General features: G+C 38.2%; 1 protein-coding gene across 4 annotated transcripts in view; it reads left to right on the plus strand.

Moving 5' to 3' along the window:
• LOC149154749 (ARM REPEAT PROTEIN INTERACTING WITH ABF2-like) overlaps positions 1–13,813 on the plus strand; it is an 86,369-nt gene that overhangs the window by 20,969 nt on the left and 51,587 nt on the right. For all 4 annotated transcript variants that reach the window (XR_016262931.1, XR_016262930.1, XR_016262929.1 and 1 more), the window contains exons 3-5: positions 6,085–6,257; positions 6,380–6,500; positions 6,652–6,726. Coding sequence is in view for 1 of the 4 variants with exons in the window: in XM_089440881.1 (XP_089297007.1) it covers positions 6,085–6,257; positions 6,380–6,500; positions 6,652–6,726 (369 nt within the window). In the remaining 3 variants the exon portion in view is untranslated. The remainder of the gene's footprint in view (positions 1–6,084; positions 6,258–6,379; positions 6,501–6,651; positions 6,727–13,813) is intronic.

Raw genomic sequence — 13,813 nt, forward strand, 5'->3', positions numbered from 1 at the left:
ACTTGGTTGAGACAATTTCTCAACTTACACACTACTTTAGGAGAGCTAGTTGGAGAGAATCTCTCATTCAAACTAGACCCCTTAGTTTGATGAATTCTCATGATTTTATTTATTTAATTTAATAATTGGATTTATTATTGATTTTTAAGAGAGTGATGCTAACAAGAAGAAGGTCATCATGAAAACCCTTCTACAAATCAAGAAACAGAAGAAGGTCCAAGTGAGCCTATTCAACCGGTGGTCATTCCAACCATAAAGAAAAGGCCAAATTGGTTGAAAGCCACATTAGAAGACGCTGAAGGACATGAAGCTGCAAAAGGAACCTTCAAGGAAAGTAAGAGATCCAAGAGATATTTTGGTTATGCTGCATATATGACGAAGTTGATTGAAGTCAAATTGCAGGAAGAAAATATCAATCCGTCATGAAGAATGGGGTTTGGGAAATTGTTCCTTGACCTAGTGACAAATCGGCCGTCACATCCAAGTGGATTTATAAGATCAAACATGTTGTTGTTGGAATTATAAACAAGTGCAAGGCAAGATTTTTTTCAAGGGGTTTCTCTCAAAAGGAAGGCGTTAATTATGAAGAAACCGTTGCACCCACAACAAGGTACACTACCATTAGACCTATGGTTTCATTGGTTGCTACAATGGGATGTGAAGACTGCATTTTTGAATGGGGCCATTGATGAGGAAGTGTATATCGAACAACCTAAAGGATTTGAAGCTAATAGCAGGGACTCTCATGTTTGCAGACTTAAGAAGGCCCTATATGGTTTGAAGCAAGTATCTATGGCATGGTATGCAAGGATGGATGTATATCTTCTTAGAATTGTGTTCGTGAAGAGTTATGCTGATCCAAATCTCTACATCAAGGTCATGAATAATGAGCCCACCATTAGTCTACTATATGTGGATCATCTATTCATAACAGATGTGGAGAGAAGAATTCCAGAATGCAAGAAGATGTTGGCAACTGAATTTGAAATGAAGGATCTAGGATTAATGCACTATTACTTGGGTCTATATATATGGCAGAGACCTGGGGAGATATATTTGGGGCAAGGAAAGTACATCACCAAGGTATTGCAAAAATTTGGGGTGATGGATTCCAAGCCGATGACTTCTCCTATGATCACCAATCTCAAGAAGTTGAGGGGCTCTGACTTTAGTCTCGTGGATCCTACCTCCTATTGAGAGTTGGTGGGTTCTCTAATGTATTTAGTAAATACTAAGCCAGATATATGTTTTGCAGTAAACATTCTTAGTCAGTTTCAGTTGGAGCCTCGTCATGATCACTGGATAACTGCTAAACATATATTGAGGTATCTTCGTGGCACTATTTGGGGTTGAAAAATGTAGCTAGGTTCGATTTTCATTCATTTAATGTATTTGAGTCATCATGAAATGTACTTGTCAAAAGAATAAAGAGAAGAATTTTTAGTATTGTAACAATGAATTATTAAAGCATGGGTTTCATGCTTGGGTCGTCATTATATTAGTCAAAGTCCCCATTGTGGACTCCTAGGATTAATATCAAGTTTATAGAGTCATTGTATATTCAAAGAGGCCCTTCTTGGGCTTTTGAATCATGTAAAAAGGTTTAGTATTGAGTCAAATATGATTTATGTATCCTCCACACCAAGTTAGCCTAAGGACACCATTTCGACCTCCCTTGAAGCTTATAAATAGAAGCAAGTCAAATTCATTTGGAGCATGTCATCTCAAGCTAGTTCGATATCTCTAAGGAAGCTGGAGAAGTGCAAAGTGGGTCTAAGGAAGCTAAAGGAAGTGCGAGTTGGGTGGAGTTTAAAGAGAAGAAGAAAATCAAACTTTTGGTGCCTTTGTCTCTTTGTTTTGTGCCCTAGTTTGGGAGATTGAAGTCTTCCAAGTTTCGATGATGTCGGATGCTGCTACATAGTCAAAGTTGATGGAAAAGAGGTTGAAGATCTGGGAGGATGACTTGGTGTGGAGGGAAGGTTTGGTCTTTGTTTAGGGCGAAGAGTCTCAAAGAAAATTCTTGAAAGGAAGAGAATTTTGATTGGGTTTTGCCCTTGAGGGGGTTTTTTCCTTTGCAATAGTGCCTACATCTTGTGTCTCTTGTTTTGTGATCTTCATACACACTTAATATGGTAATTTCTTGATGAAAGATAAGATAATAAAGAAGTAAAAGAAGCCAACATATCTCAAGTAATTATGAATAAAGGAGAATCGAACCCTAATTTATTTGCATTGATTTTCTAACATGCCTCCAGTAAAAGCATAATCCTATCCTTCCATGGGCCAAAGTTTTCAACACCTCCCAATTTGTACTCTACTCAACCCAGTAGTCATGACCCCACAACCAACAATATGGAGCAAATATGGAAAGCTAGAATCTTCTTCCCTTCGAACTGCTGAAGTATTTGGGTTTCTGGCAGTATATCAATGGTAGTGGGGGTTTGGCATCATTGACACCTAGGTGGTGAAAATTTGTAGTAGCTATCTAGCTATTTGTACAATTATTACTGCTAGATTGGCTAGTCTTGTGGCCACACAATTTTTGTTTATTGACATTTAATTTCATTATATGCTTCATTTGCCACATGTTGGAATAATTTTAAGGTCAAGTGGGTTGATTGTTGTAACAACCTTGGTCAAAATTCCATGTAATAAAGTTAATAAAGGCAAAATAATAACCAAGGTCATGGGACACGTATTCCAAGTTGAATGTTGGGCAAAGCATCTTAGTGTGGGTGTTCATTTGGTTTGTTATGGTTAAGGAAAATGGCAAAGGCTTTGGAAAGGCAAAGTGGCATTAATTGACATTTTATTTATAAAAATAATGGAAATTAGGAAAAAAAGAAGGTGAAAGGTCACAAGTTGCATGTGAGGAGGAAATGAAGGAAAGTAATAGAAAATTGAAGAAAATAGAGGCCTCATTAATAAAAACGCTTCTGAGGATCAGTTGGTATCTTTTGTTAGTTCAGTTTCGGAGCTCTCTCTATTCTCTCTCTCATACTCCTGGACACTTGAGCATTCTTGGAGCACTTTAGCATTGGATGAAGGAAAGCAAAGATCAAGCAAGGAAGAGCAACATCTAGCAACTACAACGAGATTATTTGCAGGTATTGATTTGCATGTGTGATTTCCTTGCTAGATTTGGCATGCATGGTACATGCATGTGTATTTGGTTCTCTTACTGTCATTGGCATGGGTTTGCCAGGTGTGATAATGTTCTGCAACCTTGACTTGCCATTTTCAGATAGCCATGGTGTGATGGGTTCTCTTTTATTTGGTTAAGTTGGATTACTGGATGGTTTCAAAACTAAGTGAGGTGGTCTCTGAAAGAAAGAACACAAGGCCTAGGAATCCCTAGATCGGACTGGGATTGTGGTAAAGCTGGATTCCATGTGCCTCAGTGGGCCTACGAATCCTCAACTGGTGAATGGCGGGATATACGGTAAAGCCTAGGGGTGTGTGCCCTTGATCAGGCCTAGGAATATTTGACCAGTGAATGGCGGGATATTTGGTAAAGCTTGGAGGGTGGAGTCTTGATTAGGCCTAGGGATCCTTGACTGTTGAATGGCGGGATATACGGTAAAGCTTAAAGACTAGGAGACAAGCAAATTCTTTAAGATGTAGATCGAGAAATTCAGTGGCATCCATGCTTGTTTAGGGCCCAATGATCCAGTGGTGATTGTGGTAAAGCTGGAGGAAACTTGGTTTGGTTTGGTTTTGAGTCCCACATTCATGCTTGGAATATGGCACAGGGGTGATTGGTTGAAAGAAAGATTTGGTTCAACCAATCTATGGTCAGGTGGTTCGTGGAAGTCCCAAACTTGGTTGGCTTTTGCATTCATTAATAAGAGCTCTTTCTCCTTGGTATTTCATGTGTAAATGTATTGACTTATATGTGGATTTTATGGCTGTTATATCCTTGTTATTTTTGTTGGTTATATGTTGGTTATGAGTGTTTTATGACAAATTTTATGTATGACTCTCATCATGTTTTGATTGGTAATTGAAAGTACAATGAATACATGACCTAATAGACGATAATCCAGCTATTGTGATATGGAAACCATGTTTCTTTACAAATTTTAGACACGTATGAGACCCCTATGCTCATATATGTTGTTATGACCTGTAGATTGCATATTCGTGACATGTTCAATGAAATGCCTATCATGGCTAGTAGTGGTCTAGTCAAGTGATTGATCAAGTGTTTACATTTCTACCTTTTGTTCCAATGTCATTTATCATTTTTGACAGTTTCATGAAGTTCTGGGCAGTGGCTTGAGTCCTGACCTTGGAAAAGTGGCACAAAATCCGGGGTCGCTGGCTCAGAACTAGTTGAAAAAGTTCAGTCACTGGCATGCCCTTGCTGTGGGAGCGACTAGAAGGCCTCAGTCGCATGCATGTCATGGGAGTGGCTAGGGGTCTAGATATGTGAAATGTCAAGTTGCCTCAGGGGTTGGTCACATGGAAGGGTTGGTTGGCTCCTGAGGGTTCTGCAGCTAGTGTGAAAATTCAAATTGATTTGGTTTTGTTGGTTCCACTTCCTTAATTGTACATGGGGAGTTGAATCACATCATAGTAGCCTCTTGTCACATGTTTACCCCAACGGACCTGTTAACTTGGGTAAATGTGGAAGGAGGGTGTTACAATTGTGGAGTTGTTCCTTAAATGTAGAATCTTACATTTCTTGCCTTACATTGTTAGAAGCTCCAAGGATCTAAGAATACTCATCTTGTCCTTAGAGCTATATAATTTAAGGGGTGATGTTTTTTTTCTGGTACAGTATGTCTCATTGCTCATTAGTAGAGGGACTTCCAAAGTTTTGAACTCGTCATGTAACATTTTCTATAGGTGTGGGATAGTCCATTATTCAGACAAAATGCTTGACTTGATTGTTATGCTCCTTTAGTGCATGATCAGTTGCATGTCATGCTAATCCAATAAAGGCAACTTGTCCTGTCTTGATGTATTTCAGATTTTTTGTGGGAAGGCACTCCAAAAGACTTTTATTTGGTCATGTATTGTTGTCATATCTAATCTGAACATTTTTTTTAAACATGGTGTATCACTCTATCAAAATATAGTCACAATATATATATTTTCTCCCAAGGAAGATCTGGTGGGGAAACTTTCTTGGCACTAACCTCCATTTTACAGATGGTACCCAGTTCAAATGTGTCGGTGTTGATTGCGGTGCCTGATCCGGTAGGGAGATTGAGTGAGGGACATGACAACAGCAGCCAGGCCAGAGAATTGACTATGAGCCCTCTTGCACGAAGCTCAAAGCACTCAACTACTTGAGCTAACTCACTGGGCCAAAATTTCAATATAATCATGATATATCATATATCTAAGCTGATGGAAAAAATGCTCTAAACTGTAGCTTTATCCATGGTATTCTTTTTGCACTTTGCTTGTTTCATAACATTTTTTCGTTTCCCCAATTTTTTTTTTGTAGTGACATAGGGTTGATTCCAACCACTACCACTATAAACTTTAGGTGAACCCATACACGCCCCCACACACGTCTCATAAGGCTAACTGGGGTGGATTTGAACCTCAAACCACATACTTTACATAAGACTTCATATCACGGCCTTTGCCAATCAAGCTGCCCCCAGGGGACTACTTGTTTCATAATAAGTTGTTTTGATGTGTGAAAGCAATTTAATTTTGATCTTATTTAATCAGTTTATATTAATAGCTGTTAACCTGTTTCATTGGTTAACAGTAGAGAGAGGCTGCATAATCCAGATAGGTTTGTTATTTTTTATAGGAATGATAAAATTTTGGGGTCTTAGATAATGAAAGAGAGTGTAATTATCTCAATGGAGGTTCATGATGTGGATTGATCTATTTTATAAGCTTCTGTTGTATAGGAATGAGTCCCAAATTATCTTTTTAAAATCTCTTCTGTTGTGTGGAACATCATGTAATACAGAATTTTGATTTTAATTCCTTTAGTCTGTTATGTCTTGTATGATGGGAGTGCATTTATGAAATAAGAAGGCTGTACAAGAACTTTCGTTTATTTTTTCTTGGTTCTTTTAGCAGAAACTGACTAATTTTGTTAGTTGTGAACAGCCAGAGCATCAACGACTCATTGCAGATGCAGGTGCTCTTTCCTGTCTGGTTTCCTTGTTAAAAAGACGTGGAAATGGGTCGAATGATCGTGCTGTTAATGGTGTCCTTCGAAGAGCTGCTGATGCTATCACAAATCTGGCTCATGAAAATGGCACCATCAAAACTTGCATCAGGTTTGTAAGGTTTCAAGATTTTACTGCTGCTGGTTTGAACTTTGGATAAACAAAAGCAGTTTATCTCATTAAAGATTTTGTACTCAAGCAGCTAAAATGTAAGAAATATCATTCATTTTCAGGACGGAGGGAGGAATTCCTCCTCTAGTTGATTTGCTTGAGTCAACTGATACCAAGGTGCAGCGAGCAGCAGCAGGTGCATTGCGTACTTTAGCATTCAAAAATGAAGCAAACAAGAATCAGGTTGGAGATCTACTCACCAAAAACTATTGAACTTCTTTGGCTGAGTTTATTGTATTTTTTTTGCTTTTGCAGTTTCTGTCCCTTATTATGATCAGGCATTATATATATTATGTGCTTTTGTTTTAAGGATGGCAAGTGTCTGTTGTTTCAGATTGTCGAATGCAATGCTCTTCCCACCCTTATTTTCATGTTGCGTTCTGAGGATGTTGGCATCCACTATGAGGCGGTAAGAATTATGTTTTTATAGAGGTTCTTTTGCCTTTAACATGTCTTATGTTAAGACCATTTTTTTAATAATATCTTAAAAACGATACCGTTGATGAGGGAGCAATAGTCTAAATCCCCAAAATGTAATAAAAAACTAAGGAACTATAGATAAAATTAATGTGACCTTCATTTGGTGGTTATACAGAAAATCTGCAGGTCAATCTACAAAGGCTACTACTTGAATAAACTTGAATAACATTAAGTTCATAAGTTGGGCATTTTGAAATTTGTCCATGGGTGGAATAGTGTGATTGCTGTTGCCTTGACTGATCAACCAGTCAGTCTTCTTGTTGGATCTCAAGTCTCATTACTTAGATGCATCATGAGAAAAATACAAGAAAAATTGTTTGATATATCCTTTCTTTATTAGGGGCTGAATCTTCGGTTGCCCCTCCCGAACTTGCATGGTACAAATAAGAGGGGATCATGCTGTGATAACCATGGACGACTTTGGATTCACTATTTCTAAAATACCACAACATCAATCCTGTTATTGAAGTGTACAAAAAAATTTCAACTCAATTATATTAAAATCTCAGATTTCAAAAGGTAGCATAATAGCTAGCAAGGGCCTATCATTACCAAATAGGGTGAATAATGTTATGTTGCTAAAATAAGTGCAAGGGATTTTGGAGGGCAATCAAAGGGAAGATAAGATATTTATATTAGTGCCCAACAAATGACTACAAAACAGGGAAGCACACATTTTGTGCAAAGATGGGGGAAGGATTCTTTGGGGTTCAAGAGATGCCTTCCACATTTTTTGAGTTTCTTTTTCCTTGAATGGTGGAATTATTTACCCTTGGGTGTTTTATTTCATAAACCATAGTGGTTGGAATTAGTTCTTGTTTCTTGACGGAAATTGCATTAGATTATTGAACTTGATGTTTAAGCAATCTAGAATGTCTCATCACTAGGACGATGAGAAAGGAAAATTAAAATTAATAAGCCATACATCTTAAATAGTTCTCAATAAGAGAGAGAGCTAAGTGTTAGTCATTAAAATTTAATATTTACCAATTATCAATTGGATAAAAAACAATTATTATTAGAATTTTCTTGTTAAAGGATTTATGATTGGTCTATTTAAATATTGTTCAAATTATCGATTTAAAGGGCCATTAAGATTTTGGTTCATTCTTATATCCTACGAACCTATTGTAAATTCAATGAAACAAACAACAAAGAAACAAAGAAAATCAAAAAGAGAAAAGGGTGAGACAAACAAAAACACAATAAAGAATTCAAACTGTGAAAATAAATTAGAAACTCAAATAGAAGAAGACTAGAAAAACCAAGCTTCATTAAAACAAATAATAGAAAAGACACTGACCAACAACCACTCAAAGTTATCTTTAGTTACCATTGCTTTTGATCAACAAGCACGCAAATGTTACCTTTACTTATCACACTGCTTTTCACCCATTATCATGCACATATATGACAAAATTACAACTTTCACCAACTTTAACCCTATTGTCCCCATTCTAGTTTTGATGGTGCATTTTATCTGGATGAATTGTCCAAATTGTTGTATTGGACAATGATCAATCTTAGCGATGATCATCCCAACTTCCAAGCAAATAGTTTTGTTCAAGTACTTAGCTAATGCCAATGAATCGATGTGATCAATTATACATGGCTATGTGAAGAAGAATCCATAGGGTCCTCAATTGTGTTAGAAAATGTAACTATGTTCAGTGTTTAATAATGTACTTGAGTCATTATGTAATGTACTTGTCAAAAGAATAAAGAAAAAGGTTATTATTATTATTATTGTGACTTATTAAAGCATAGGTTTCATGCTTGGGTCACCATGTTTTAGGTCAAAGTCCCCCTTGAGGACTTCTAGGATTTATTCTAAGTCTATAGAGTTATTGTACATTTAAAGAGACCTTTCTTGGGCTTTTGAATCATGTAAAAAGGTTAAGTATTGAGTCAAATATGAATTATGTAACCTCCACACCATGTCGGCCTAAGAGAAGATCAAGTCGGCCTAAGGACCCTATTCGACCCCACAAGAAGCCTATAAAAGGAAGCTCATCGAATTCATTTGGAGCATCATTCTCTCATCAAGTTCGAATTCTCTTATAGCTGGGAAGAAGTGCGAAAATCTCTTGTTGCCGGGTAGAAGTGTGAGGTTTCCTTGTAGCTAGGAAAAAGTGTAATGTTTGTTTCCGGGAAGCCAAAGTGAATGCGAGTTTGGGGAGTCTAAGGAGACAAGGAAAATCGAAATTTTGGTGTCTCTCTCACTCTGTGTTGTGTCTTGGATTGGGAGATCGAAGTCTTCCAAGTTTCACTGTTGTTGGAAGCTGCCAGTTGTTGTAAGTTGCTGCATAGTTGAAGTTGTTGGTAAGAGGTCAAAGATCTGGGAGGTTGACTTGGTGTGGAGGGAAAGTCTGGTCTTGGTCTAGGGTGAAGAGTCTCAAAGAATACTATTGAAAGGAAGAATTATCTTGACTGGGTTTTCCCCTCGAGGGGGGTTTTGCCCTGGCATGTGCCTACATCTGGTGTCTATTGTTTTATGTGCTGCTGCTTTTGGTAATTTTTTGATGAACTAAAGAAAGAAACATCAAAAGTAATTATCAAGATCAAGAAATCTTTACTGCCTTTTTGATTTTCTAACAAATTGATCCCAATAACCTTCTAGTAGATGTAAGATGACCAAATATTGCCATGATTTGCTTCTTCTTTGGTGTTTTGGTGATCTTGTTTTTTGTGCCTTGGATATAGGATTTGTGAGAATACATTTAAGACCTCATGGGGTCAAGAGACCTTGATTTTGAGGAGGGCATGCTTGCTTTTTGAAAGTTCCTCTTTAATTTGAATATTGTCATAACCATTGCACAAGGTTGTTGGTAACCATTAAGCACATGGCCACAAATAGTTAGGGTTTTCGATAATAAGAAGCTATTTATGGAGCTAGAAGGCTTTGAAATGTTTTGTGAAGTGTTGTTATTGTATTTGGAGCTTTTCTCCTAGGAGGTATCCCCATTGAAGAGGTCCTTGAATATTGTTCACTCTTTTCGAGGTTTAACATTCTTTGCTCTTGTGTTTGCTTATTTGCATATCATCTCTTTGAATATTATTCTTGCTTGGCTGTTTTTGTTGGTTAAGTATTAGAGCTCTTTCTTTAGCCAACACATGCCTTAATCTTAATATTTTTTTAGAGATGTGTTTTGGTGTCTTTAAACAACATAGCGATTTGGTGGACAAATGCATGTTTGGGGGAGAATACACATAGTAGATGCAAGTGGTTCAATATGTGATCAACTTTTTATCTACACTACCAACATGCCACAAAATCAAACCCCCCTTTGCCTAGTCTCTCAATCTACACGAGACGGGAGATAATAAGTAGTTTGACAAGTTAGCTTGATAAATAAAAGTGGGCTCTAACAATGCATACTTCCAAGTTACAATTGCGAATTTAATTTTCTTTTGACTATCATGTCTACGCAAAATCCAAGCATTAATCAAACATGCCTTTATTCCAGTGTTTGTTCCAACCCAGTGCTCATGAATAGATTTATAGTTTCAATCTTGGTCAAATACCTCAACAAACAATAGTACAAGGAACTTCACAACCTATTTAGTATAATTGCTTTATTTAGCTGGCTAAGTAGTAGATAAATGTACATAATGGGATTTTGTAGCAATAGCTACAAAAATCCCATTATGAAAACCCCGTATTACTATAGCTATATGAAAACCCTGAAATATTATATATCTCGCCCCTTTGGTTAAAATATAACCATAATACGTTTGTAAATAGGGATTAATTAGTTAATCAATAACTAGTTAAGAACCGCAACCCCCTGCCACATTAAAAAGGGATTAATTAACCCTCACGGTTAATCAATAGCCACCTCGACCAATCCTGTCACCCTCGATACGATTAAATAATCCTTAATTATATCGGTCCCGCCTTCATTAAACCCCCGTCACTTCATACCCCAGATAGCCGTCCGATCACACCTCCCAGATCCAACGGCTGTCGACTGCACGTTAGCGCGCAATTGCAAAGTGGTTTTGTGTACAGTGCCTCCGACACGCATCAATCATTCTATGGGATCGTTGGCTCAAGCACAAATATCGCCTCCCCTCCATAAGTGGTGCGATAAATACCGCTTACTGCCCTCCCACTAAATGACAAAACATCACGTCGTTTGCCCGCTGACACCACCTGTCCGAAATCCCGAAACCCGCCAATTCTTGACCTTGTATATAAAACAAAAAAAATCATTTTGTCGTTCTATTTTGCGAACCTGTACATCCATGCAAACTTAAACGACGAGGTCAACTAGCTCGTGCTCCCGGCCGCCAACTTGCTTCAAAATTTACAGTTGACGCAGCCCAACGCCATTTAGTCACATCCAATACTTGCATTTCGTTGTCCATCCCCAAACGTAGGTATTTACCAATTTCCTATCAAGAAAACCCTGCAAATATTTGTTTTCCACTGCAAATTGATTGAAAAAACCAAAATTCACCATAATTCTGCTATTGCATTTGTAATTCAAGTTCCCGGACTTGCTATTTCATCATTTTCACTTAAGAAACCTTAGTTTCCTTTCTGAATCCACAAGAACCAGAATGGAAACCCCAGTAGCCCTAAATGTTGCTCCCATTACCACCCCTCACCGTGATTTAGACTATCTGCCCCTGGCAGATAATGATTTTCAAATAAAGGACCTAAACACTGGTAAAGACCACCTCAAAGTCTTTTGCCAATGCCGAGATAACCACTTGAATGGCTATGATGCCATAGGACTGTGGGAATCCAACCTCCCAATGTACTTTCTCCTCTTTGTGCATGTTTTCCCTAACATAATCTATCAGTGGCATGCAAATTATGATCCCAACCGCAGAGTCGTGATGTCTCCCAACCAAATAGTCCTCTTCACAATAACTGTTGATTCAATCAATGAGATGCTGCAATTTCGTCCTAGTCAAGCCCTCACCCCTATCTCCCTTGGAAATTTGCTTGAGAAATCAACCAAATTATCCAAAGCTGAGCTCAGTCGATTCTGCCAAACTTTCATAGTAAAGACCATCAACCTAAAGATCCCCCTCCTTACCTTTTAGTTTTCTTCACAGATACAGGCAAAATCCTAGTTGATATGATATCTGCAGTGATGGGATTCAACACTAGTGAGTATGTAGATGAATTGATCCTACTGTTGATGTCCATCTTTACCCCTGGACAACCCCCTGCTGTCAAATATGATTATGCTTCATTTATTGCTGACAAAATCCATGACCAGTTCATGAGACTGGAGAATGAAAAGGTTTTCAAATATTCCACCTTCATATATCACCTCATCCTTTATTATCAGTCAGACCAATTCCCATTTTTTGTCAAGAAACTTCATACTAAGGGTAATCCAAGGTCTGTCATCTTTTGGACTTCTATTTTTATGTATCTTTTGCTTGCCCTTATTCATATAATGAATTCATCAATCAATTTGTCCACCTAGCAACCACCTTGCTGACAGGGAATTCCCCTCCTAGAATTAGTGATGACATTCAAAGGATCCTTTAGCTATCCAAACAGTACAGAGTAGGTGACTAGTACTTGTACCAAAATCACTCAGAAATCAGGGTATATGGGTGTGAACTTTCCCCATTCAAGCTACCTAAATATGTTCCAATGAGATTGTTTGCACTGGAGTATTGTAGACAGACGATAAACTCAGATTTGATTCATTTTACTAAGGCTAAGTAGAAATCACAACTCAAAATCAAAGATCACTTAGGCCCATTTCTCTGCAATAGTAGGGAAGCATGGAAAGCAGCAGAACAAATCCTAGAGGACTACATGAAATTAAACAAAAGTTTTAGTTGGACTCCATATGACCCCCACAGTTTTATCTGTGATAGAAGAATGAAAAATAGACTATCACCCTATTTTCATCACATAATTCCAGAGATTGAACAATATGCTAACATGGATGAACGGAGGGAAGGGACTCTTATAAAAACAGATAGTGATCACGTCAATGTAGAAAATGTAATGAAAGATCTGGAAAAGACACTTGACCTAGCTTCTTTTGGACAGGTGCAATTTGAGACTTCTCAAAAACCAACATCAGGGACTAGTGCCTCAACAGCTCCTACCTCACAAAGGCAGTCACAGGAGACCGGTGCACCACTTGCAGAGACATCACAAGGAAGAGAAAATGAGACCAGCACTCAGGCAACAGAACAATCAACCATGTCAAAGCAACCTGAAACTTCTCAGGAGCAGGCTCAAACACAGACCCACCCAACTCAAGTCAACATTGGAGAGCCCCCAATTTTACAGACTCCTCTGAATGAGGAAAGGAACAAAAAGAGAGACAGGGAAGTAGCTACCCCTGCCAATGGCCCATCAGACCAACCTGGTGCTAAGAGGCACAGGCTAAATCCCCATTCAGAGGAGGAATATTTTGAAGAAACTACAGAGAGTCAAAGAAAAGAAGGTGCAGACAGCCAACATACTTTCCCAGCAGGTGGGACACCTTCTAGCTCACAGAGACAGGAACTAGAAAGGCAACAAAGTGCTGAAGTGTCATCCTTCAGGCCTCCAGGAAATGAGAACCTAGATATTAAAAAGAAATTCAAAGAAATAAAGGCTAAAAATGAACCATTAAGAGCCCAATTCTACGATCAATAGCTGAAAATGCCTCCCATAAATCAAACTAGGTTGAGGTCATCGTATGACATCAAAGAAGGCAAGATGCAGATGAGCTTCTTCAAGCCTAAAGTACAACAACCTCAGTCAATAGCAAATTACCTTAAGACTGATTTTGAGGTCATGGCCAAGGACATCCACCCCCAGACCAGATTGAATTACACAAGCAAACATGGAAAATGGTGTATTCCACCTTGATAGGTAAAGCCATGATGGCCCAAAGGTTGGAAAATTCATTAAATAACACAACTGCCCAACTACAGCTGGAAAAAGCCTCCTCACAGGCTAAGGAGAATAGAATTAAATCTTTGGAGGAATTGGTTATTGGATTGGGCCATAACCCAAAAGATGTGAAGGCTGCAGAGGCCTT

This window comes from Pinus tabuliformis, chromosome 9 (assembly GCF_031772625.1).
Source record: "Pinus tabuliformis cultivar Carrire ecotype Pingquan chromosome 9, CPIR1, whole genome shotgun sequence".
NCBI lineage: Eukaryota > Viridiplantae > Streptophyta > Pinopsida > Pinales > Pinaceae > Pinus > Pinus tabuliformis.